We start from the raw sequence: 23,681 nt of genomic DNA, 5'->3' as shown, positions 1-23,681 counted from the left end.
CCCCGTACGTCCGGGATGCTCTGTACGTCCAGGATGCCCCGTTCGTCCGGGAAGCCCTGTATGTCCGGGACGCCCTGTAGGCCTACGTCCGGGAAGCCCTGTATGTCCGGGACGCCCTGTACGTCCAGGATGCCCCGTACGTCCGGGAAGCCCTGTATGTGCAGGACGCCCTGTACGTCCGGGATGCCCCGTACGTCCGGGATGCCCCGTACGTCCAGGATGCCCCGTACTTCCGGGAAGCCCCGTATGTCCGGGACGCCCCGTACGTCCGGGACGCCCCGTACGTCCGGGCTGCCCCGTACGTCCGGGACGCCCCGTACGTCCGGGACGCCCCGTACGTCCGGGATGCGCCGTACGTCCGGGACGCCCCGTACGTCCAGGGAGGATGCCTAGGAGGCATCAGTATGTCTAAATCCCCACATGTATTAACCTCTCATTTCATCCACAGATTTCCACTGCATCCCACAAGGTAAGATTTCATCACGTTCAGTACTTCATACTTTCACTCCTTTTTGGTTCATCGGAAACGGTTCTTCCCTTCCCGAATGACATCCTACAAAACCTGGGCCTAATCGCCAAACACCATTTCATTCACTTGTTATAACTGTCATCATTATGTTTCATTTATATAATGTGACCCGATAATAAACATGTATTCCATACATCACGTCTCTCCTGATTGAAATAAAGGTATTCTGATTCTGACGGTTTATTCGACAGCCACACTTAATATTTTACAGTTCTTTAAATGTCTTGTGTGTTCATATTTATATTCGTACAGTTTAGGATTTCAGATAAATGTAGCGCGGTAAAAACTACATGATTATCCTTTGAGATGAAGTGCATATAAATATAAAGTAAAAAGAAAATACTCAAGTAAAGTACAAGAACCCGAAATGTGCCTTTAAGTAAAAAACTTGACTAAATTTAGATATTCATTTCACCACTGATTATTGCATTAAACCCTAAAAACTGTAAAAACAATGAACAAATTTACCAAAAAAATGACTTAAAGAATTTGTAAACTTGATGCCATTTTTTTTACAATCAACCCATTTATTGTTTGAGGTTTTATATATAATCTAGGATCATTAAATGTACCTTTAAAACAAGACATTCATTATTTGAGTGTCAAAATCAGCATTTGAAAGTAATTTAGATGAATGTAGTGCAGTAAATACGTAATAAGTAAAGTACAAGTACATTAAGTTTGCTTAATTAAGTACATTACTCGAGTAAATGAACTTTCACCGCTGCTGATATTTAATGAATGTTATTTAAAAGCAGACGCTCGGATTCAGAACAGAGATTCTTTTACATGAAGTTTAGTTTCACACAGAAGGCCACGTCTCAAGGTTTTTGTATTTTAGTCTTCTTCTTCTTTGGTGTAACGTCAGAGGTCCAACTCGGTGTCGTGTAGCCATGCCCGCATCTCTGGTCCTGAGTGGAAGAGGCTGGCTTCAGAGGCTTGTCTAGATAAAGGGCAGGTGGTGATTATGTGTTGGGCAGTCTGCTCAGGGTCACCGCACTCACATGCAGCACTGTCTGCCAGGCCCCACTTCTTCATCCATGTTTTGAAGAGACCCCAGTTCGTAGACGGGTCAGTGTGGTCCATTGCCGGCGTGTCTTTCAGTCTAAACAACAGCTGGACCGAAGACGGGTTTTTCTCTATATTATCCCTCTTTTAGTGTTCAGGAGACGCTTTCCTCAACATCCTCCACCGTCTCTCTGGAGAAGGTAAGCTCAGATATTCATTTAATACAAATATACAAACTCTTCCACAGGATAAACAAAGTATTCTGATGAGTATATAGCATGTATAGATACAAATAAAAACAACAGGTCAGGTTTCACGTTAAAGCAGAGAGGGGGAAACATCAGGGAACATAAATTAAAATGAATATAAATGATAATAAAAAACATAGAAAATGCCTTAAATCTGAAAGCACTTTGCTTTATGTATGTTTATTCTTTCTTTAAAGAAGTGAGAACACATATATAATAATACAGAATTGTATTACAATTATTTTACAGATGTTTAATCTAAAATAAAACGTGTACAAATATAATATAAAGTGTATATAAGTAATGATTACATAAAACAAAGAACCTGCATTAACCTGTACCTTCAATACAAATAATCAGCATTACAAAGACTTGTAAGAGTAATAGTGTCTCTACTTTAAAGAGTCCTCTCCTGCTGGTGTTCAGGTGTATATCAGTATGTAGTGTCTCTACTTTAAAGAGTCCTCTCCTGCTGATGTTCAGGTGTATATCATTATGTAGTTTCTCTACTTTAAAGAGTCCTCTCCTGCTGATGTTCAGGTGTATATCAGTATGTAGTGTCTCTACTTTACTTTAAAGAGTCCTCTCCTGCTGATGTTCAGGTGTATATCAGTATGTAGTGTCTCTACTTTAAAGAGTCCTCTCCTGCTGATGTTCAGGTGTATATCAGTATGTAGTGTCTCTACTTTAAAGAGTCCTCTCCTGCTGATGTTCAGGTGTATATCAGTATGTAGTGTCTCTACTTTAAAGAGTCCTCTCCTGCTGATGTTCAGGTGTATATCAGTATGTAGTGTTTCTACTTTAAACCCTTTTATAATCGATAGATTATAAAAGGGTTTTAGGACGCGTCACTGCACCACTAGAATCCAACTCCATCGATCAAGCTGGCTGAAACTTTCTCTCCCTCTTATTTTCATACTCCCTGTCACTCTCCTTTAAATCCTCCGGTTACTTTCTTTTATTTGAAGATTGTTTTTTGCCCGGCGCTTGGCCGGTTACCGCTGGTATTAAAAACATTTTGGCGAAAGGTTAGGTGGCGCGATAGTCTGTAGTGAAGGAGCGCGCTCCCGCTCACGGGAGCCTGCTCGCGCTGCGCTCCGCAGCAAACAGCTGTTTGCTTTTCACCCAACAACGACAAGCGACTCACAAAACGCTATGTTGTAGCGTTAATAAACGAAACAATTAAAAAAAATTGCTAGTCAAAATACCGATACCACAGGACAATTTTTTTTTTAAACAATCTTTTTAGTGGCCCGAGCGGGCAAGTGGAAAGTACGTTATGCTGGCCCGGGGTGTCTAAATAGTGCTTCCGGGCCAGCGGGCCATTTATAATGTCGAGCCCTGCTTTTATTATCTCTTCCATAGAGATGTCTTTGTCTAGATCCGCTATTGCTTCACCGTTGAGATGAAGCAAGTTCAGCTCAGAGAGAAATGACTTAATTGCATCTGTATCCCGATTACCATTGGATTTATACAGATTTGAATAGAATTCCATGAAACGTGCATTTATTTCTTTAGGGTCAGTGAGGACCGTGCCCGTCTCTGATTTTATTCTCAGAAGTTGCCCGGGAGGCTTGTGCCTGTCTCAGCTGTCGGGCCAGCAAATTCTGAGGTTTGTCTCCTAATTCAAATTGCGTCTGCTTGATTCTGTTCATCTGCTTACTAACCTGAGCGGATACATTTGTGTTATATTCATCTCTTTGGGAAACTATAGAGTTCAATGTGTCGGGGTCTCCGGAGGCTCTGTATGAACGTCCTAGCTGAGACACACCTTCATCCAGCTCCACTAACCTCCTTTCTCTTTGTTTTCTCCTACCAGCTACATAGGATATGATGCTGCCCCTAAGCACTGCTTTAATGGATTCCCATAATACTGAATCATCCTCATCACCTGTATCGCTTGTAGCTATAATATCAGGCAGCCTTGTCCGACATATCTTTTAGAAAACGTTTCTCTTTTAAAATGGTGTTATTGAATCTCCAGCTGTGTTCGCCTTTATGGTTGTTAAATCTGATATCGAGTGACATGGGAGCGTGATCACTGATCAAGATGTTGTGGTATCGTGTAGTCGCAACACTAGAGATCAGCTTAGAATCCAACAACATGAAATCAATCCTTGAATAGGATTTATGCACGGGAGAGAAAAGAATCATCTCTGGCAGTAGGGTTAAGTAGCCTCCAGATATCTACTAAATGTAGGTTATGCATAGTATTCTTTAGCTCCTCGCTGGATTTACTGTTCACGGACGAGCTTTGGGATTGCTTATAGCAAAGAGTCCAAGACGCAATTGAAGTCCCCTCCCAGTATAATGTTTGTGTTGCCAACATCTGGAATTCCATTCAAAAATGCAGGGTCGTCAAAGTTTGGACCATAAACATTAATCAACGTGACGTTGAGTTTGCCTGATACAATTATAAATCTGCCATTTGGATCACTGAGTGCACCTATGATCAAACAAAACAATGATAATGCCTACCCCTCGAGCTCTGGCACCGTAGTTTGACTGGTATATTCGTGGTCCCCAGCCCATACGTAGTTTGTCTTGTTGGAGTCGGGAGGCCTGTTAATTTAATCCGGCAATGACTCAGACCTCCTAATTAACCTAACAGAAGTTATTGAGGCCAGTTTACTGCCAGGCTCAGATCCACCTGGATCAGCGAGGTCTCACCTCTACTAACTCCTGAAGAACCAGGTTCCATTAACTGCTGTTTCAATTCAGACGACCCGCTAAATCTGTTTAAGCGATCCCGCAGGATTCTGGTATCAGTGATGAGGTGTGGTCCTACCTCAGTGTGAGTGGGGCAGTGTGCAATCTTACCTTTGAAGCAGGAGAGGAGAGCGCTGATTTATTTAAGTTCTCCCAATCCAAAAGGTGAGATCAGTTTATTTGAAGAAAAATGGTCCACAGTTGTACAGGGTTTTTACTTTCTCTCGTTACAATGTGACACTCATACAAAACATATCATGCTGTGGTCCTGTTCTAATATGAAACCTCAAGTCACAGTTTTACATTTGATACTTTCAATTCTAACTTCAACTGACCCTCTTCAGCTGTAACATTTTACAGTATTGTTAGTCAAATACAGTCAAAACAAAACTTGGAGAGAACTTACTGGAGCTTTCTCCCCCTCAACCAGTGCTTTTATGGTGCACAATAGGACAGAAAAACCCCAAAGACACACCTCATACCCATATATGGAGAAAACAGGTCATAGCCTCTGGTGTCCAGAACTGGAAAATGTCCAGACATATGCTCTTATAGTATGGCTTAAACACATTTTGGGGCTCCAGTACTTTTTGCCCCCCCTCCCCTGTGCTCAGCCTGCTGTGAGGAAAGAAACTCCCCACTTTAAACAGTGACACCCATAAACTACAATAGGCCTTAAACTCAACTTAACATACCACTTGTTTTTGTATATACTGTGATTATAGAACAGAGGTGCCCAGTACGTCGACCGCGGTCGACCGGTCGACCGCGGGGGCAATGCTGGTAGATCGCGAGTCATTCATAAATTTAAAAAAATCCAGCTCCGTTAAAATAGACAAAACAGGTTTTGATCCCTCCTCCTTTGGCCTCCCTGCCACTTAATTCAGGAGTTGACTTGATTGACAGAAAAAGCGACCTATTGCTTTCCAGTCTGTTAACCCAGAATGCAAAGCGATACAAAATCAGTCAAGTGCCGGGAGAGACAAACAACAAAATGAGTGCGGGAACGAGCAAAAAGCTAAAGACATACCACTTCCACACAGAATGAGAGGGAGAATCTTTGTTTGTGATGTCACATTCAAAGGTTATTTGCCTTATTTGTAAAGCAAGCGTCGCTCTGCCAAAGAAAGGTAACGTGGAGAGGCATTATCGGAGTGTTCACAAGGCATATGACAGCGACTTCCCTCCGAGTAGCGAGTTGAGAAAGAGAAAGGTCATGTATTATTGCTACACAAACATTATCTTGCAGTCTTAGTGTCGCCAACTCGTTTCTAACATGCAAAAAGACAAACACATGCGTCTATGGTCGGTGTATTTTCTATCTTTCCAATCCAGAAGAGATCTCTCTCTCCCCCGTCTGTTTGCAAGGGGGCGGGGCAGTTTACACACACGCAGCTGCTACATGCAGCAACACACGGAGGAGATGGTGGAGAGAAGCGCTCCAAGGTGTGGTTACATGTTACCCGTCTTGAGGTGGACAATGCTCGTCACCAAAAGTGTTTAGCATGTAAGGGCGGTAACACGAGCAATTTGTCTAAACATTTAGCAAAAGTGCTCCACATCCAGACGGAGGAATGCACCGGGTTCGACTGTCTTTTTAGTAGCTCTGTAGCCCCATCCACGAGTAACGTTTCCACGTCAGGTGTTATGTATGCTAGCAGCAACACACGGAGTTAACTACATTATACAAACATGGGTTAATGATTAGACTTAGTAACTGAGTTATTTATTTTGTTAAAGTTTCAGCTATTCTGTTTCCAGTTCTGTCATCAGATTATTTAATAAGATTTGTTAAAACATTGTTGTTTCTTTTGATGTGAAATATTTTTTATTTAATTCAAATACAAAGCAATGTTAATTTTGTTCACAATTTAAGTTAATTTAATAATATATGTATTTTTGAATCAAGTATTCATCTTTATTGTCTTCATTGTTAGTTTCCACATGCCTAAAACAACCTCAAACTAAATCTAAAAGTTGATGGCTAAATAAGAGCGTTTGAGAAATTGTGCAAGGCACACAGTAGTAGTCCGAATAGTCGATTAATCGTTTCATTAATCTATAGATTAATCGATAATCAAATGAGTCGTTTGTTGCAGCCCTATTGTAGTTATCCAATGTAAAAATAAAACGTGTTATTCAGCAACCCTTGCAATTTGGGATTTTATTTTTGGTTGGTAGACCTCGGTTAGCTGGTCATTTCAAAAGTAGCTCACCTGCCAAAAAAGTGTGGGCACCCCTGCTGTACATGGTTCAAAGCCCATCATCAAGTATGCAGACGACACAACGGTGATCGGCCTCATCCACAACAACGATGAGATGGCCTACAGGGAGGAGGTTCAGCATCTGACTGAGTGGTGTGCTGACAATAACCTGGCCCTTAACACAACAAAAACAAAAGAACTCATTGTGGACTTCAGGAAATCGAAAGGCAACACACTCCCATCCACATAAATGGAACGGTGGTGGAGCGTGTGTCTAGCTTCAAGTTCCTGGGGGTCCACATATCCGATGACCTCTCATGGTCCAACAACACCACCAGCATAGTAAAGAAGGCTCACCAGCGTCTCTTCTTCCTGAGGAGACTAAAGAAAGATCACCTCTCTCCTCAGATTCTGGTGAACTTTAATCGCTGCACCATCGAGAGCATCCTGACCAGCTGTATCACAGCCTGGTATGGGAACTGCACACTGCTCAATAGGAAGGCATTGCAGAGGGTGACGAAAATCGCCCAACGCATAATCGGTGTCCCACTCCCTGCCATCGAGGACATCCAGGGGATACGGTGTTTGCAGAGGGCACACAACATCTTCAAAGACACCTCTCATCCTGCAAACTATCTGTTTGTCCTCCTACCCTCGGGGAGGCACCTCAGGAGCCTCCGGTCCAAAACCAGCAGGTTCAGGGTCAGCTTCTTCCCCAGGGCTGTTACCCCGCTGAACTCTTCCCGCTGATAGACTCAAGCCCATACCCACCACCCACCTTTTTATATCTTTTACTGTCAATGCCGTTTACACTGTATATATTCATCTGTTTATAGCCTATTTATAATTATTCTATTTATAATAATTCCATGTATAATTATTCTCATTATGACTCCTGCACTGCTATTTTGCACTTCTGGTCAGATGCCTAAACTTACATTTCGTCACTAGTACATGTACTACGTAATGAAAATAAAGTTGAATCTGAATCTGAATTCTGATTCTGACGGTTTATTCAACAGCCAAGCTTAATATTTGACAGTTCTTTAAATTTTTTGTGTTCATATTTATATTTGTACAGTTTAGGATGTTAGATGAATGTCGCGCGGTAAAAACTACATGATTATCCTTTGAGATGAAGTGTATATAAATATAAAGTAAAAAGAAAATACTCAAGTAAAGTACAAGAACCCGAAATGTGCCTTTAAGTAAAAAACTTGACTAAATGTAGATATTCATTTCACCACTGATCATTGCATTAAACCCTAAAAACTGTAAACAAATAATGAAAAAATTTACACAAAAAATTACTTAAAGAATTTGTAAACTTGATACCATTTTTTTTCAATCAACCCATTTATTGTTTGAGGTTTTATATATAATCTTTGACAGTTAAATGTACCTTCAAAACAAGATATTCATTATTTGAGTGTCCAAATCAGCATTAGAAAGTAATTTAGATGAATGTAGTGCAGTAAATACGTAATAAGTAAAGTACAAGTACATTAAGTTTGCTTAATTAAGTACATTACTCGAGTAAATGAACTTTCACCGCTGCTGATATTTAATGAATGTTATTTAAAAGCAGACGCTCGGATTCAGAACAGACAGATTCTTTTACATGAAGTTTAGTTTCACACAGAAGGCCACGTCTCAAGGTTTTTGTATTTTAGTCTTCTTCTTCTTTGGTGTAACGTCAGAGGTCCAACTCGGTGTCGTGTAGCCATGCCCGCATCTCTGGTCCTGAGTGGAAGAGGCTGGCTTCAGAGGCTGGTCTAGATAAAGGGCAGGTGGTGATTATGTGTTGGGCAGTCTGCTCAGGGTCACCGCACTCACATGCAGCACTGCCGCCCCCCAGCCCTCAGGGGCTCCCGATCTCTGCTCCAAATTCCTCGACTTCTTCCAGGCGAAAGTCGAGGCCACCCATCAGCAGCTCCCGGCGCCTGGCCCTCCCCCACTACCTGCACCTCAGCCACCTGGTAACGCACCCCCAGCGCCGCGCCTCTCCCACTCCAACCTCTCCTCCTTCTCCCTTGTGGATGCTCTCAAAGTGGCCAAACTGGTCAGTTCGGCCAAGACCTCCACCTGCTCCCTGGACCCCATGCCCACAGCCCTGGTCAAGGACTGCCTACCCACCCCTACATGGTGGTCATTATCAACGCTTCTCTGGCTCCTGGTATAGTCCCCACCAGCTTCAAAATGGCTTCAGTCACCCCCATACTCAAAAAACCTGGCCTGGATCCCGACGACCTCCAGAACCACCGGCCGATCTCCAACCTTCCTTTCCTAAGCAAAACTCTGGAAAGAGTGGTCGCCGGCCGACTCCACCTGTACATGTCCAACCATGAGCTCTATGAGCCCTTCCAATACGGCTTCAGACAGCAACACAGCACTGAGACCGCCCTCATCAAGATCACCAACGATCTCCTCATTGCTGCTGACTCTGGCCGCCTCAGCATCCTCATCCTCCTGTACCTCTCTGCAGCGTTTGACTCCATCTCTCACAACATCCTCCTCACCCGCCTCTCAGACCTCCTAGGTGTCACTGACACAGCGCTGTCTTGGTTCACATCCTACCTCCATAACAGGAAACAGTTTGTCTCCATCAATGACTCAAATTCACCCCCGGCCCCAGTCCACCACGGTGTACCCCAGGGCTCTGTGCTTGGCCCGATCCTGTTCACCATTTACATGCTCCCCCTCGGCCAGATCATCCGACATCATGGACTCAATTTCCACTGTTACGCTGTTGATACCCAACTGTATCTCAGCACTACTCCATCCTCCCAGCTCCCCCCTCAGACTCTCATCAACTGCCTGCATGACATCAAAGCAGGGATGTCATGCAACTATCTCAAACTAAACAGCAGGAAAACAGAGCTCATGGTTGTGGCACCCAAGGCGCTGCTCCAGAAGGTTGGTGACTTCATCCTCGAGGTCGACGGCTGCTCCATCTCCCCATCTCCTGAAGCCCGCAACCTGGGTGTCATCCTCGACTCCACCCTCTCCTTCCACTCCCACGTCAAGTCTGTGACCAAATCGGCCTTTTTCCATCTAAGGAACATTGCAAGACTCCGACCGTCACTCTCGGAGTCGGTTGCCGAAACCCTAGTCCATGCATTTGTCACCTCCCGCTTGGACTACTGCAATGGTCTCCTGTTTGGGGTTCCCAACAAAACCCTGGACAGGCTCCAGTATGTCCAAAACTGTGCTGCTAGGGTACTCACACATACAAATCCATGGCAGCACATCACTCCCACCCTCATCCACCTCCACTGGTTGCCGGTCAAGTCCCGCATATTATTCAAAATCCTCCTCCTTACCTACAAGTCCCTCCATGCCCATGCCCCCCAGTACCTATCGGACATCCTTCACCCACATGCCCCACCCCGGAACCTGCGTTCTTCAGACTCTGGCCTGCTTACCACCCCCCGCACCAAACTGCGAACCTTCGGGGACAGAGCCTTCAGCGTGGCAGCCCCCACCCTCTGGAACGCTCTCCGTGCGGAGATCCGCAACAGCCCCACCCTTGACGCCTTCAAAAGGCCCTCAAGACCCATCAGTTCACCAAGGCCTTTGGCCCCTAATCTATTTGTTCTTTTTGTCTGTCTGACTGGTTGTCTGATTGCCTTTTGTTTTGTTATGTTTGTTTTGCCCTGTTCTTCCTTGTAAAGCGACCTTGGGTCCCATGAAAGGCGCTTTGTAAATCTAAGCTAATATTATTATTATTATTATTATTAGATTAGTAAAAAGGGGAATTCAATTCAACATAATCATTTTACAAATCACACGAAAATACATTACATTCCTCATTAGAGTATGCCTTTAAATCTAAGGCATTTCTTTGCAGGTTAATATTGTTAATACAAATGATAAATGAACTAATGAATTATAATGTGCTATAATGGGAGACGTAAACTAAGATACTTATAATAATAATAATAATACATTGGATTTGTTTAGCGCTTTTCCTAATGCTCAAAGACACTTTACATAAAATCAGAAACAGTACAAAGAGTATAAGTCATTAAAGTCAGCTTTACCAGTTTCAAATATATATATATATATATGTCAGATTAATGGATCAATACCTGGAAAGTGCTAAATGAGGAGGTTACGTGATATATATCCACTGCATGACCTTATAGGTGCTGTTACGCCCGACTCATAGGCTGCAACAAAGATGGGAGGCCAGACAAGTTAAGTGTAACACAAAGCATATTTATTTACTACAACCAAAACCCAAGGTCTTCAAAGCAACCTAATAAACATGAGTCGGTCATCAGTGATGATTGCGTGTCCGGCTGTGTGAAACTGTGCAGAAACAAAGACCTGTCCAACAGAAGAGTGAGAGGGCAGTATGGGTTGGTGTTGGCTTTTTATGGAGACGGCCCAGGAAGGTTTCTCATTTCTCCATTTCCCCTCCTCGACTCCTATCCTCGCTTCTTAGTCCCGCCCACAGGAGATGCGAGCGGAGGAGTCGAGGAGGGGGAATTAGAGAAATGAGAAACCTTCCAGGTGTGGCTTATCAGGTTGATCACCTGAATGACAAACAAGAGCCAGCCAGCAGAACACAAAGGCAGAGACCCCTAGTGGAGAGGAGGGGGTCGTCACAGTGCCCAGTGGATTATGACTGAGGACTAGGGCTGGTGATGCAATGATACCATGAATGAATACAGATGTGTAGTAATGTAATTAATTGGAAGAGCTGGAGATTAATATATTGTTTAAACAAATTATAATATGTGCAGCCACTACAATAAGGAGCTTATATAATAACAGGGCATTGAGAGACACAAAATAATAAAAAGTTTATTATTCACAGCAACCTCAAAAGAGAGAAACTCAATGTTATTATGTGCACACTAGGGCTGCAACTAACGATTATTTTGGTAGTCGACTAATCGGTCGATTATTTTTTCGATTAGTCGACTAATCTAACGATTATTTCTGTCACACCCTCCATCTCTGCTTCCTGTGGGCACGGCTCCTTTTCCGGGCTCCAGTGCATGTTTTACCTCAAGTCTGCACACCTGTGAATGTCACCCTGTTGTCCATTCCCAGGATCAATTCAATCGCATTTTATTCTTGTCATTTCGCAGACCCTTGTTAATTATTATTTTAAGTTTGGAATTAATTACAGCGTCCATAAAGCTCTAGTGTGCTCTACTACGCTGTAAGCTTGGCGCTGTTTAGCAGCTCGTTGGTGGACACGCAGCCTCAACATAACTGAAATAGCGTTTGCTTAGCAAGCATTAACCATGAGACGTTCTGTTAAGCTAACGTAAACATGACTATGGCTAACTTGCTCAAACTTACCCATGATCCAAAGTAGCAGTCCTCACGGTTCCAGGGTGCTTGCGTTTTAAATGCTCGTGCATCACTGTAGTGCTGCCATGGAATGCCAATTCCCCTTTACAAATTCTGCATTTCACTGACTTCTTTGGCTTGTCGTCTGTGAAATACTCCCACACTTTCGAAACTCTCGGTCTCGCTTTTTTGAGCTCTTCATCACCCTCATTCTCTCTCCTTTCCGCCATCGTTCGTATTCTTTCTTCTTTGTTGTTAGTACAGAATGCAGTCATGGCAGACAATGGAGAGTATACTGCCCCCAGCACTTCCTGTAGTGCATTGCAGTTACAAATGAACATTTGCGCAGTTTTGAATTAACGTTACCGGCTCTCTGATTGTTTTTATACGACGTGTCGACACTAAAATTCCGCGTCGACGAATTTTTATGATCGACGTCGTCGATTATGTCGACTAATCGTTGCAGCCCTAGTGCACACATGTAGAAAATATACAACATATAACCATGAAATTATAATTCATTCCAATGAAAAACAAAATCTGATTTGGTTACTTCTTCACTTTGACTCAAATAATATAATCCAAGATATTGAGTTTATTATTATGATGATACTTCAGCCTGTATCCTAACTAAGTTTACTGCATGCCATGTTTTGTCTAAATTGGCATAACATGTAATATAACAATGATTCAACATTTAACATTCTGTTTGCCTGATGTTTCTGTTTAATGGTTTATACGGTTATGTATTTTAAAACGTCACTTTTTCAAATGAAAGTGCACTTAGGTACATTATGCTTGCAGGTATTAGCTGTTAACTGATTAGCATTCAGTGTGTTGTATAAACAAAACGATTGTATTCGTGACCCACTCAAAGATAGAAAATCCTAATCTCTCCTCTTTACCGTCGAGATTTAACAGCAATCATCTGGTAGTTTTTTCAATGCTTGATTTCTTGTGATTTCATTGTTTTATATATCAGAATTTCCCATGTCAGCAAAATGTTTTGTGTAAATTAAAATGTTCTCTTTTCCCCACTTTTTTCAACATCGCCGGCAACTGTCGTTTTTTTGACTCACTTTTTTATCACTTATTTGTACTGTTTCGTCATCTCGGCATCTTTTCATTGGTCCTCCTTGCTTTTAGCGCTTAAGGGCTTCGCTCAGTTACGCCATGTTTTAACATCATACTGTTAGAAGTTGTGGGTAAATCCCTCGGGCAAAGTCTGCAAAAATGTTGACTCACAGCACTGGACGACTTGAAAGTGGGACGGCCCTTTGCCCTCACAGGTTTTAGCAGTAAAACGCGCCTCAAAGTCAGGGGGTCTTGATATTGGGGCTTTGTTTCCAAGTCTCACACAAAGACACTGACGAGTTCTGCATGTCCGTCCTTACCCTGAAGGCAGGGTGGAGCAGCTCGGTGAATGTGGTGTGGAAGGTGTGGATGTGGGTGACTTTGTTTGCAGAGATCCTGTAGAAGGACAGAGTGCCAGCAGGGCAGTCCAGGTACACCCCCAGTGTGTTCGAGGGGGGGACAGGGATCTTTTCTCTCTTGTTACTGTGCAGGATAGAGTAACCATCTTTTTCAGAGCAGCTCAGACTCCAGGACTGGTCATTCCTTCCAAGGCAGCGGTCCTCCCTGTCTCCTCTCCTTTTGATTCCTCTGTAAGTCACTCCTATATAAACATGTCCTGTCCATCCTACCTCAAAGTAACTGCGACCGTCCAGACCATCTGTACACAGAACCTGTTTCCAGTAGTCAAATCTCTCTGGATCATCAGGATATGGCTGCGTCTCTCTGCTCGCTGTCAACTTCCTGTTGTTGTCGGACAGAATGAGATTTTTGTTTGCCGTCTTTGGGTCCAGTGTCAGTTTACGGGCGTCTGATGGAGAGAATATTAGCATCGTTAATGTGAGCATTTCAGCTTCTTAATGTTACCTTCTAGCTTGGATCACAGCTAGGCACGTTCCAAGAGCCCTTTCAGGACTACCTCATTTGGACAGGATTTTAGACTTTTCAGTTCGGACCAGTGAAACCAGGTCCGGACCAAACAGCCCACAAAGTGAACCAGTGAATGGTAGGCTTTGGGCGCCATTGAAGATTTTCAATATTTTATCTCACAAGGAGGTTGCAGCAGTCCAGGCAGGACAAGAGGATCTTTAATCATTTGATGCATCCCTAGGGTGTTTTTATACATTTACAGCAAGGTTTTCTAAGAACAACAGTTTGTCCTCCTGTGTTTCAACCTGTTCACTTTCTTTAATAAAAACACACTTACACTTCCTTAGACCCGGTCTCATTAACTGCTGTCCACCATGGTCCACCCTGATGTCAAAACAAAGTCAGATCAGCACTTAATGACTTACTCTAAACCACTTTTTGAGCTACTGAATAAACAAACTCAACCTGTCTGTCCATACCTGAGAGATTCAAATCTTTCAGCAGAAAGAAGTTTCACTCCTTTGTCTCCAGGATTATTGTAGCTGACGTCCAGCTCTCTCAGGACGGAGTTGGATGTCAGAGCAGAGGCCAGAGAAGAAATGCCTTTCTTTGTGATCAGACAGCCTGATAACCTGCACACACACAATACAGTTTTTATATATAACTTGTTCCTGCTTTTTGTGAGAACTGTTTTGGCAAACACCTTTTGTAAACAAGAGATTTGTGAAAAGGCCATGCCAAGGATTTTTTCCGACTAACTCTGGTGCATTATTTATTTTACACAGATCCCTGTTCCCCCCAATACCAACAACGCTACTTGGAGGTGGACTGGAGACTATTATGAGATTAAATCGTTCAATATTAAAGTGCAGAGAGTTCCAAAGTACTGGGATAGAAAGTTATCCTCTGTATCCATTACAAATATTTCCACCCAATGTTCGTTGTGCACAATATCTGTTAAACAGATGAATGAATCCTGACCTGAGAGATTTCAGTTTACAGAGTGGATTCTGCAGTCCTTCACAGAGCAGCTCCACTCCTGAATCCTGCAGGTCGTTGTTGCTCAGGTCCAGCTCTCTCAGACTGGAGGACTCAGAGCTCAGCACTGAAGACAGAGCTTTGCAGCTTTCCTCTGACAGATTACAGCAATTCAGCCTGAAGAAGGATTGGCAACAAAACGTAACGTAAGATATTTCTTTCATATTTAATATTCATTCTTTAGAATAGAAAATAAATAATGCTTCACAATAATTAAAAGACTTAAAATACTAAGTAATAACACCCAAAAAAAATCCCCCTTGGAGCACCCTCATTTTCAACCTACAGAGCTTTGGTGGAGGCTTTCACCACTGGCATCAGCCTCAGAAGATCCTCCTCTGAATCTGAGTATGTCTTCAGGTCAAACACCTCCAGGTCGTCTTGTGAAGACAGTAAGATGAAGACCAAAGCTGACCACTGAACAGCTGACAACTTATCAGTGGACAGACATTTTGAATTCAGGCCTTTCTGGATCTCCTGAATTAGTGAACTGTCGTTCAGTTCATTCAGACAGTGGAAGAGATTGATGCTTCTCTCAGCAGAGAGATTATTTTCGATCTTACTTTTGATGTATTTAACTGTTTCCTGATTGGTCAGTGGGCTGCTTCCTGTCTTTGTCACCAGGCCTCGTAGGAGTGTCTGATTGGTCTCCAATGAGAGACCCATGAGGAAGCGGAGGAACAAGTCCATGTGTCCGTTTGGACTCTGTAAGGCCTTGTCCACAGCACTCTGATAGAAGTGTTCAGGTCTGACTCCGATAAATTTAGACCACAGTGTTTGTTCTTCTGCCAGCAGATTGACACCAGAGTTGAAGAATGTCAGATGGACATGAAGAGCAGCGAGGAACTCCTGGACGCTCAGATGGACGAAGCTGAACACCTTGTTCTGGTACATTCCTCTCTCCTCTTTAAAGACCTGTGTGAACACTCCTGAGTACACTGAGGCTGCTCTGATATCAATGCCACACTCTGTCAGGTCGGACTCATAGAAGATCAGGTTGTCCTTCTTCAGCTCCTCAAAAGCCAGTTTCCCCAGAGACTGGACCATCTTCCTGCTCTCTGGACTCCAGTGTGGATCTGTCTCAGCTCCTCCATCATACTTGACGTTCTTCAGTTTTAACTGAACCACCAGGAAGTGGATGTACATCTCAGTCAGGGTCTTGGGCAGCTCTCCTCCCTCTCTGGTTTTCAACACCTCCTCCAGAACTGTAGCAGAGATCCAGCAGAAGATGGGGATGTGGCACATGATGTGGAGGCTTCGTGAGGTCTTGATGTGGGAGATGATGGTGTCGGCCTTCTCCTTATCTTTAAATCTCTTCCTGAAGTACTCTTCCTTCTGTGGGTCAGTGAACCCTCGGACCTCTGTCACCATGTGCACACACTCAGGAGGGATCTGATTGGCTGCTGCAGGTCTTGTTGTTATCCAGAGGCGAGCAGAGGGAAGCAGCTTCCCCCTGATGAGGTTTGTCAGCAGCACATCCACTGAGGTGGACTCTGTGACATCAGTCAGGGTCTCAGTGTTGTGGAAGTCCAGAGGAAGTCGACTCTCATCCAGACCGTCAAAGATCAACAGGACTTGGGACTCTTCAAACCTCCAGACTCCTGGTTTTTCAAATTCAGGAAAGAAGTAATGAACAAGATCCACCAAGCTGTACTTTCTTTCTTTCAGCACATTCAGCTCTTTGAAAGAGAAAGGAAATATGAACTGGATGTCCTGGTTGGCTTCGCCTTCAGCCCAGTCCAGAGTGAACTTCTGTGTTAAGACTGTTTTCCCAATGCCAGCCCCACCCTTTGTTATCACTGTTCTGGTTGGTTTATCTCGTCCAGGTGAGGCCTTAAAGATGTCTTCACATCTGATTGTTGTTTCTGGTGTGTCTGGTTTCAAGGATGCTTTCTCAATCTGTATGACCTCGTGATCTTTATTGGCCTCCGTAGTCTCTCCCTCTGTGATGTACAGCTCTGTGTAGATCTGGTTCAGAACTGTTTGATTTCCTGCTTTAGCAATCCCCTCAAACACAAATTCAAACTTCTTCTTCAGATTAGATTTGAGTTTAGGTTGGCCCATTGCAGCAAGAAATTCTACAAGAAAAAAAAGTGATTAGGGGCCGTGTTTAGGCTTGCATATTTTCATTATTGTCAACAAAGACACGGCTGGAAACGAGAAAGCAATGCCCAGAGTTGAAAGTTAAACTTTGGGAAGGCAGCAGCTTGCACGGCTTGTAATGTGAAAAGGAACAACCAATCATAGCCGAGAGATACCTTGACTTTCGTAAATATTGGTATGCAGCCAATAGGCAGAAATGGTTTATTTTAGTGACATTACCCTGACACTGATCTGTCCAGTGTTTCATCTTTCTTCATTTTATAAGAACCACTGATCAAATGTGACACGAACATTAATAATCTCTAACACCTGGAAGATAGGATGGCACTGTTAGCTGGTTACGGTCACTTAGCAACTAAAGGCGAAAGCTGCCTCAGCGCCCTTGAAAAGTCGACGCAACAGTAGGCTCTTTCTGCCCGCCCGCAGCTAGACAAACAGCTTTTGATGGTGTGTTAAGCCAGTATGTATAGATCTAATGCAGATTTGAATACAGTAAACTGTAGACGTGTGAATCTATGATTTTAACATTTATTTGAAACGTCTTACTGTTTCTCAGTGAGTCTGCCAGTTCGTCCTGCTTCATTGTTCTCAGGAAGTCCAGTGTGATCTTCAGAAATGCCTCTCTTCTGCTCCTCCTCTGCTCTTCCTCTTCCCCATCAACCACCTCTTCAGACTTACCTTGGCTCTCGAAGCATTCTGGGTTATTAGTTCTCAAAACCTTCTGGAACTTCTTAAGTTCTTTCTTCAGATAGGCAAACATGTTCTCCTCGAGAAGCTGCAATTCAATAAAATTGACATAGGTACAAAAAAATTATTAAAACTCTGACATTTGTAAAAATGTGCTTGTATTCTGTCTTACCAAGTCTTCCCTTGAGTCAGAAAAATATCCTATATCTGTTTCTACCGGAAAGCAGAATCCCTGCTAGTGATTCAGCTGCTGTCACAGTGTTGCAATCAAGGCGTATTCCTGCACTACACTGACCATTTAGCAGCTTGCCCATTGAAGTGCTGGAGATACCTGTGACAGCGTCTACTGCTGCTTTGATTGGTTAGTTGGATTGTTTGACTTTGGTGTTTGGGTTAGCTCGGATTGACAAAAATCACACACTAACACAAACCATCTAACCCAATCAAGGCATGGGTAGACCAGCAACGTACGTGTTATGTCAAAGGAGTCCGGTGGCTTAAAACAGAGCATAAATAACCGCTTCAGTTCCCCAACTGAACGTTTATCGGACAAAGCAATAAATATTCTAAATATAGCTTACCCCTAAGTCATCATGATATGGAGCAGTGATCATTCATTTTGCAGTTTTTGAGTCACTTCTGTTTGCAATTCACTTGCTAACACAAGAAAAACAATTAAGGTCAATGAAACGTACCTAGAGGTTCTGATCACTCCTCCAGTGTCTGCTCTGATTCTTGCACAACATCCCATCCCACCCTGCCCCCCCGCCCAGAAAACCCTCTCCTCCCAGCGGTCCAAACCCCTGTTGTTAGCCTGTGTGCTCATATTCAGATTGTTGCTAACTTGCGTTGGCAGCAGTTAACATTACCAGTAAATAGCCGATAGTTGAAGCGGAGTTTCTAGAGGACATCAGAGGAAACCCCAGGAAACATTGAATTTAGTAAAATTGCATCATATTTAATGAAGTGAACTTAATGCCGATAATCGTACAATCTTTGCACAGGAGACGTCACGACTCGCACTTCAACATTACATGCAACGTGCAGGAACATGCGTTTGGGCCGCAGAGTGGGGCTGAGAGAGGCACCTTTCTCCCTATTACAAATCAGTGTAGCATCAACATAACTTTGTACTTTCTCCAAACTGCAACATCTACTGTACTGCATGGATATAAGAACTCTACTTCAAACAATCCAACATATCACATTAAAGGTGAGCATGTTTACACACCATGAATATGGAGTCCAACTCTGTATGAACCTCTGAAGTTTCCTGTTGATCCCTGGGGAGAAAAAACTCATTAGTGTTTGATTCAAGTCAAACAAACACTGAAGAATGTAAGTGATGCAAACATGGAGAATTGACAAAAGTCAGGCTGAGATGTTAGGAGCTCATTGCCTTAAGAAAGCAGGTGTTACGTAGAGATGTCCCGATCCGATCACGTGATTTTCAAAACGTCGGAATCGGGAGAAAAAAATCGGGGATCGGGATTTTTTTCTTTTTTTTTTATAAAATATTTTTATAATTTTATTTAATGTTACAAAACAAAAATGACCATGTTCACGTCTTAAAGTCTAGTTTTGGTTTAAAATTACACAACATCATGTATGTGTTGCTTCTTTGGGGCTTGTTTTCATAGACCTGGTTATTTCTATCAAATCTGGCAACAGAGTGGGCGCAGTGTCTCATAGTAGCAGTAAGCTAACGAGAGGCTACGTTCAGCTGGTGACTCGGGAATCGGGACAGAGATAATGTCAGGAGTTTGGAAGTATTATAACATTGAAAGTGAAGGCAGTGTAACAGACAGATGCAATGTTTGCAAGGCAGAGACTTTTAAAAGGAAAGAGAAACTGCTCCAGAACAGTGAAAAGACCAAGATAGCTGAATTCATCGTGTTGGATGACCAGCCGTTATCTGTTACCTTTTTTTTTCTCTTAATGCATTGCATAAAGATCGGATCGGGAAAAATCGGTATCGGCAGATTGTCAAAATCAAATGATGGGAATCGGATCGGGAGCAAAAAAAGGTGATCGGGACATCCCTAGTTACAAGTTAGAACATTAACTAATCGTAGCCACCAGGAGTCAGACCGTAGGCAAGCATATATAGTGTTGTTGTTTCCTTTCTAAGACAATATGAGCTCAAAAGGTCCGGTTAACTTACTGAGGAATTGAATGTTGCTGTTGGAAAGCTGTAGGGTAATCCATGGAGCGGTCGCTCTTCATGGACACACAGCTCGGTGAAGGAGAATCTCCCTTTTTCGCTTCAGTCCTGAAAAAAGGTGATTTGATAAAAGACTGGTAGAATTATCAGGAGCAGAGAGATGGTGTTACAACATTAACTAATCGTAGCCACGAGGTGTCAGACTGTATGCAAGCCCACATACAGTAGTTGTATCTTTTCTAAGACTTTTTAAACTCAAAAGGTTCAGTTTACTTACTTGAAAGCCGTAGGGTAATCCATGGAGCGGTCACTCTTCATGGACACACAGCTTGATGAAGGAGAATCTGCTCTTTTCTCCTCATTCCTGAAGAAATGGAGAATTAACAAAAGACAGGCAAAGAAGTTAGAAACGTATTGCCTGAAGGAAGCAGGTCTCACAAGTTACAACATGAACTAATTGTAGTGACCAGGTGGCAGATTGTAGTCAAGCACATACGTATAGTATTGTTGTGTCTTTTCAAAGACAATATGAGCTCGAAAGGTTGGGTTAACTTACTTAGGAATTAAATGTTGCTGTTGGAAAGCTGTAGGATAATCCATGGAGCGGTCACTCCTCATGGACACACAGCTCGGTGCAGGAGAATCTGCTCTTTTCTCCTCAGTCCTGAATGAAATGGAGAATTGACAAAAGAGAGGCGAAAGTATTAGGAGCTTGTAAAAGGTACATGGAAGAAGGTTTTACTAGTTACAACATTAACTAATTGTAGTGACCAGGTGCCAGATTGCAAGACAGCATATATAGAATAGTTATATAGTAAGGGCCCGTTTCCACATTCCATATTTTCTGAATGCCAGTGAGTTTGTGACTTTTATCTCCGTACTTCCTCCTTGCTCTGCAGCTGTCAGACTGAGCAGCACTTTCATGCAAAGTGCAGCAAGATTATTCAGGTTGGTTGTAATGGTACAAAAAACAATGTCAACAACAAATGTCTTACATTTGAAATTCCTTATAGGACTCAGAAGGTTCTGTTAACATACTTAGGAATGAAATCTTGCTGATTGAAAGCTGTGGGGTAATCCATGGACCGGCCACTCCTCAGGGAAACACAGGAAGGTTCAGGAGAATCTGCTCTTTCTCTCTCAGTCCTGAAAGAAAAGGAGCGTTGACAGAGAGGTGGAAGAATATGAAGCTCAATGACTGAAAAAAGATCAGTTTCAAACACTTTCACAATGATGGCTGTTTTTTTTGTTGCTTGAATGCAGACACACGTTCACACAATCCTGGTCTGTAAACCATTCTCTAGTTAGGTGCTTCTTAGATTAGAAGAATACAACACTAATAGTAGGTTTTTAAAATAAATAAATTATCTTAACAACCGAAAGAAAAGCTGTCAACAGGTGTAGTTGCACATAACACATAGTGTTTGTCTTTAAAACAATGTTGACGCTGCAAAAGATATTTTTTACGAGGTAAAACAATAAGACCATATAAAAATCCAACAGACGTTAATGGTGAACTTTGGTATCTGCTGGCCGAAGGTCATATCAAATAAAAAGATAAAAAGTCACAAGGGCCGACAAGGCCACATTTTATATTTCATAAGCAAACAAGAAAAAAGCCATTCCAGTAAAGTGATCTTGATTATTGTAATCATGTGGCGGGAAGAAAAACTGACACCATATTCTGCTAAGTGGATGCAACAGTCACTTTTCTGAATCAGTCACATCTCAGAGATCTTCCTCTCACCTCTCATGTTCCTCAGACAGAGTGCTGCTGGAGGGCGGGACCCCCCCCTCTTCATCCTCAGATCCAATCATGGTGCAAACAGGACCTGAAGACACATCAAACATGTTGTGTTAGCAGGAGTCATTACAAAGTTATGATTTAGGTTGGAATCAATCAGGACCTTCAATTCCCTTGAGAAAATAAAGACGTGTATAAAAACATATTAAATGCAAAGAAGTATTCAGATCAGTTTCTACATTAGAAAAACAACAGATTTAAATACAAAATAAAAACCTTGACTTCACATTTAAATTGTATTTGTAAAACTATACAGGTCGCTTTCTGAATACCTCAATAAGCCTTTAAGCCTTAAGGGTTATTGTCCTTCATCTGCATATTCTGTTATCAGAACTTTTTTTTCATGTGCTATTTGTAATAAATCAATATAAACTAATCAGTTAAATAGTACCAAAAAAATCCTGCCTAAAATATAAATTGTACTATTTCATTATTTGCGTGGGGCAACAAGTTGGCCAGAGGCGGCCATGGGGGTTTGTGTGTGTGTGTGTGTGTGTGTGTGTGTGTGTGTGTGTGTGTGTGTGTGTGTGTGTGTGTGTGTGTGTGTGTGTGTGTGTGTGTGTGTGTGTGTGTGTGTGTGTGTGTGCGTGTGTGTGTTTAACCGCTCAAAACACATTACGTAAGATCTCCTTATATAACAAAATGTCCGATAAAGATAAACAACAACTTTAATAATAATATCACTGACTTTAATTCAGCTTCGGTTGTGGTAACAATGTACAGCAACATAAAAACTTCGCGACCAACCGTCACATTAACGGTTTATAAAGCCGTTAAAAAAACGGTAAGTGTTCTAGAACAATGAGGAAGTTTGTGCTAAGCTAACTGAGTCCTAGCTAGCATACACGAAGACATTTATAAACTAGATAGCATTCGAGTTAACATTACAGCACGAGTAGTATTAAATATATACATATGTAATATGTAGTGAGACTGAATCAAAGTGTTCAATAATATACGTTTATATGTCGATGGGTTTAATCCGCAGATCAGCTTACCTTTAGTGCGCAGTTATTATTTGCCAAAGTGAAAGTGAAACTCAACATGACTCAAAACATAACAAGGAGATGTGACACGTCAGTTGGAGGTTGGTTGTATAGAAAACACACGGATTACAGGGAGTCAGATAATAATCAAATGCGTTTCTGAAATCTATTTAAAATTAAAACCTCACTGTAAGAATATCAGTCTTCTTATGGACCATTCAGATGGATATAATTGATTTTCAGGTGGGTATAAAGTAACAAATACAGGGGTTATTTGACACGAGAGATCTCAAAACTCTTCCGCCTGGTCCCGTCCAGTACTGTGCTGTGATTGGCTCGTTGCGTCTATGCACTGATTTGATTGGATGGTTATTTTTTACCAGCTTTCGGTGCACATATAATGACTTTGACACCATTCCTTGTTGCTCTCGATATGTGTAACAGGTATGTGAAAGAACAGTGCTGGACAAGTACACAGAGGCTTTACTTGAGTAAAAGAACAGAGTATAATAAGCAAACAACACGTTCTTTACAATCTACAATCGTAAATGAAGTATATTAAAGTGTATATAGAGTGGTTTTTACTAAAAGTAAGAGATACCAGATAAATACACTTTTATAGCTTTTATGAGTTTTCTTGTCTTTCTATAAATCTCTACTGAAAAAGTTAAATGAAATGTCTAGGTAATAGTCCCTTGTAGCACAGGCTCCAAATATCTGCCTATAGAGAATGTGTTTTTGTGTTGTGTTGTTGTTGGTAAGGGATTTTATCTAAAAGTTGAATAGTTATATTATTAAACATGATTGTTGCAGCCAATTTGATGTTGTTTAATATTTGTATATGAAGGTGCTGTGATACTACTGAATTGACCTGGGTATAGGCGGGGACTCAGCCAATTTCAGGGTACAGCCTACTATTTGGGGAGGACACAGGTGCACAGCATGAGGGA

The 23,681-nt window shown here is 42.3% G+C and overlaps 1 protein-coding gene and 1 long non-coding RNA gene across 2 annotated transcripts in view; one reads left to right on the top strand and one right to left on the bottom strand.

Moving 5' to 3' along the window:
- LOC307012876 overlaps window positions 1–23,681 on the top strand; it is an 85,828-nt gene that overhangs the window by 25,536 nt on the left and 36,611 nt on the right. The window lies entirely within an intron of this gene.
- On the bottom strand, window positions 10,899–23,021 carry LOC307047693 (NLR family CARD domain-containing protein 3-like). Its single transcript, XM_079694810.1, has 13 exons — window positions 22,744–23,021; window positions 21,689–21,773; window positions 20,980–21,087; window positions 20,498–20,605; window positions 20,219–20,305; window positions 19,942–20,049; window positions 19,009–19,060; window positions 17,637–17,865; window positions 15,274–17,065; window positions 14,931–15,104; window positions 14,429–14,581; window positions 14,287–14,333; window positions 10,899–13,890 (listed from the first exon to the last, which is right to left on the bottom strand). Exons 2-13 carry the CDS (start codon window positions 21,757–21,759, stop codon window positions 13,325–13,327), a joined length of 3,495 nt encoding a protein of 1,164 aa, XP_079550936.1. The 5' UTR covers window positions 21,760–21,773; window positions 22,744–23,021; the 3' UTR covers window positions 10,899–13,324.

Source organism: Notothenia rossii (genome assembly GCF_949606895.1).
Source record: "Notothenia rossii genome assembly, chromosome: 7".
In the NCBI taxonomy this organism is placed as follows: domain Eukaryota; kingdom Metazoa; phylum Chordata; class Actinopteri; order Perciformes; family Nototheniidae; genus Notothenia; species Notothenia rossii.
This window is presented reverse-complemented; position numbering and strand designations above follow the sequence as displayed.

Coding starts and splice junctions, on each gene's coding strand:
- LOC307047693 (XM_079694810.1), bottom strand. CDS start 21,759: ATGATTGGATCTGAGGATGAAGAGGGGGGGGTCCCGCCCTCCAGCAGC. Junction 19,061..19,941: donor CAGCAACATTCAATTCCTCA/GTAAGTTAACCG, acceptor TTTTCTCCCCAG/GGATCAACAGGAAACTTCAG. Junction 13,891..14,286: donor GAGACCGGGTCTAAGGAAGT/GTAAGTGTGTTT, acceptor TCTCTCCATCAG/ACGCCCGTAAACTGACACTG.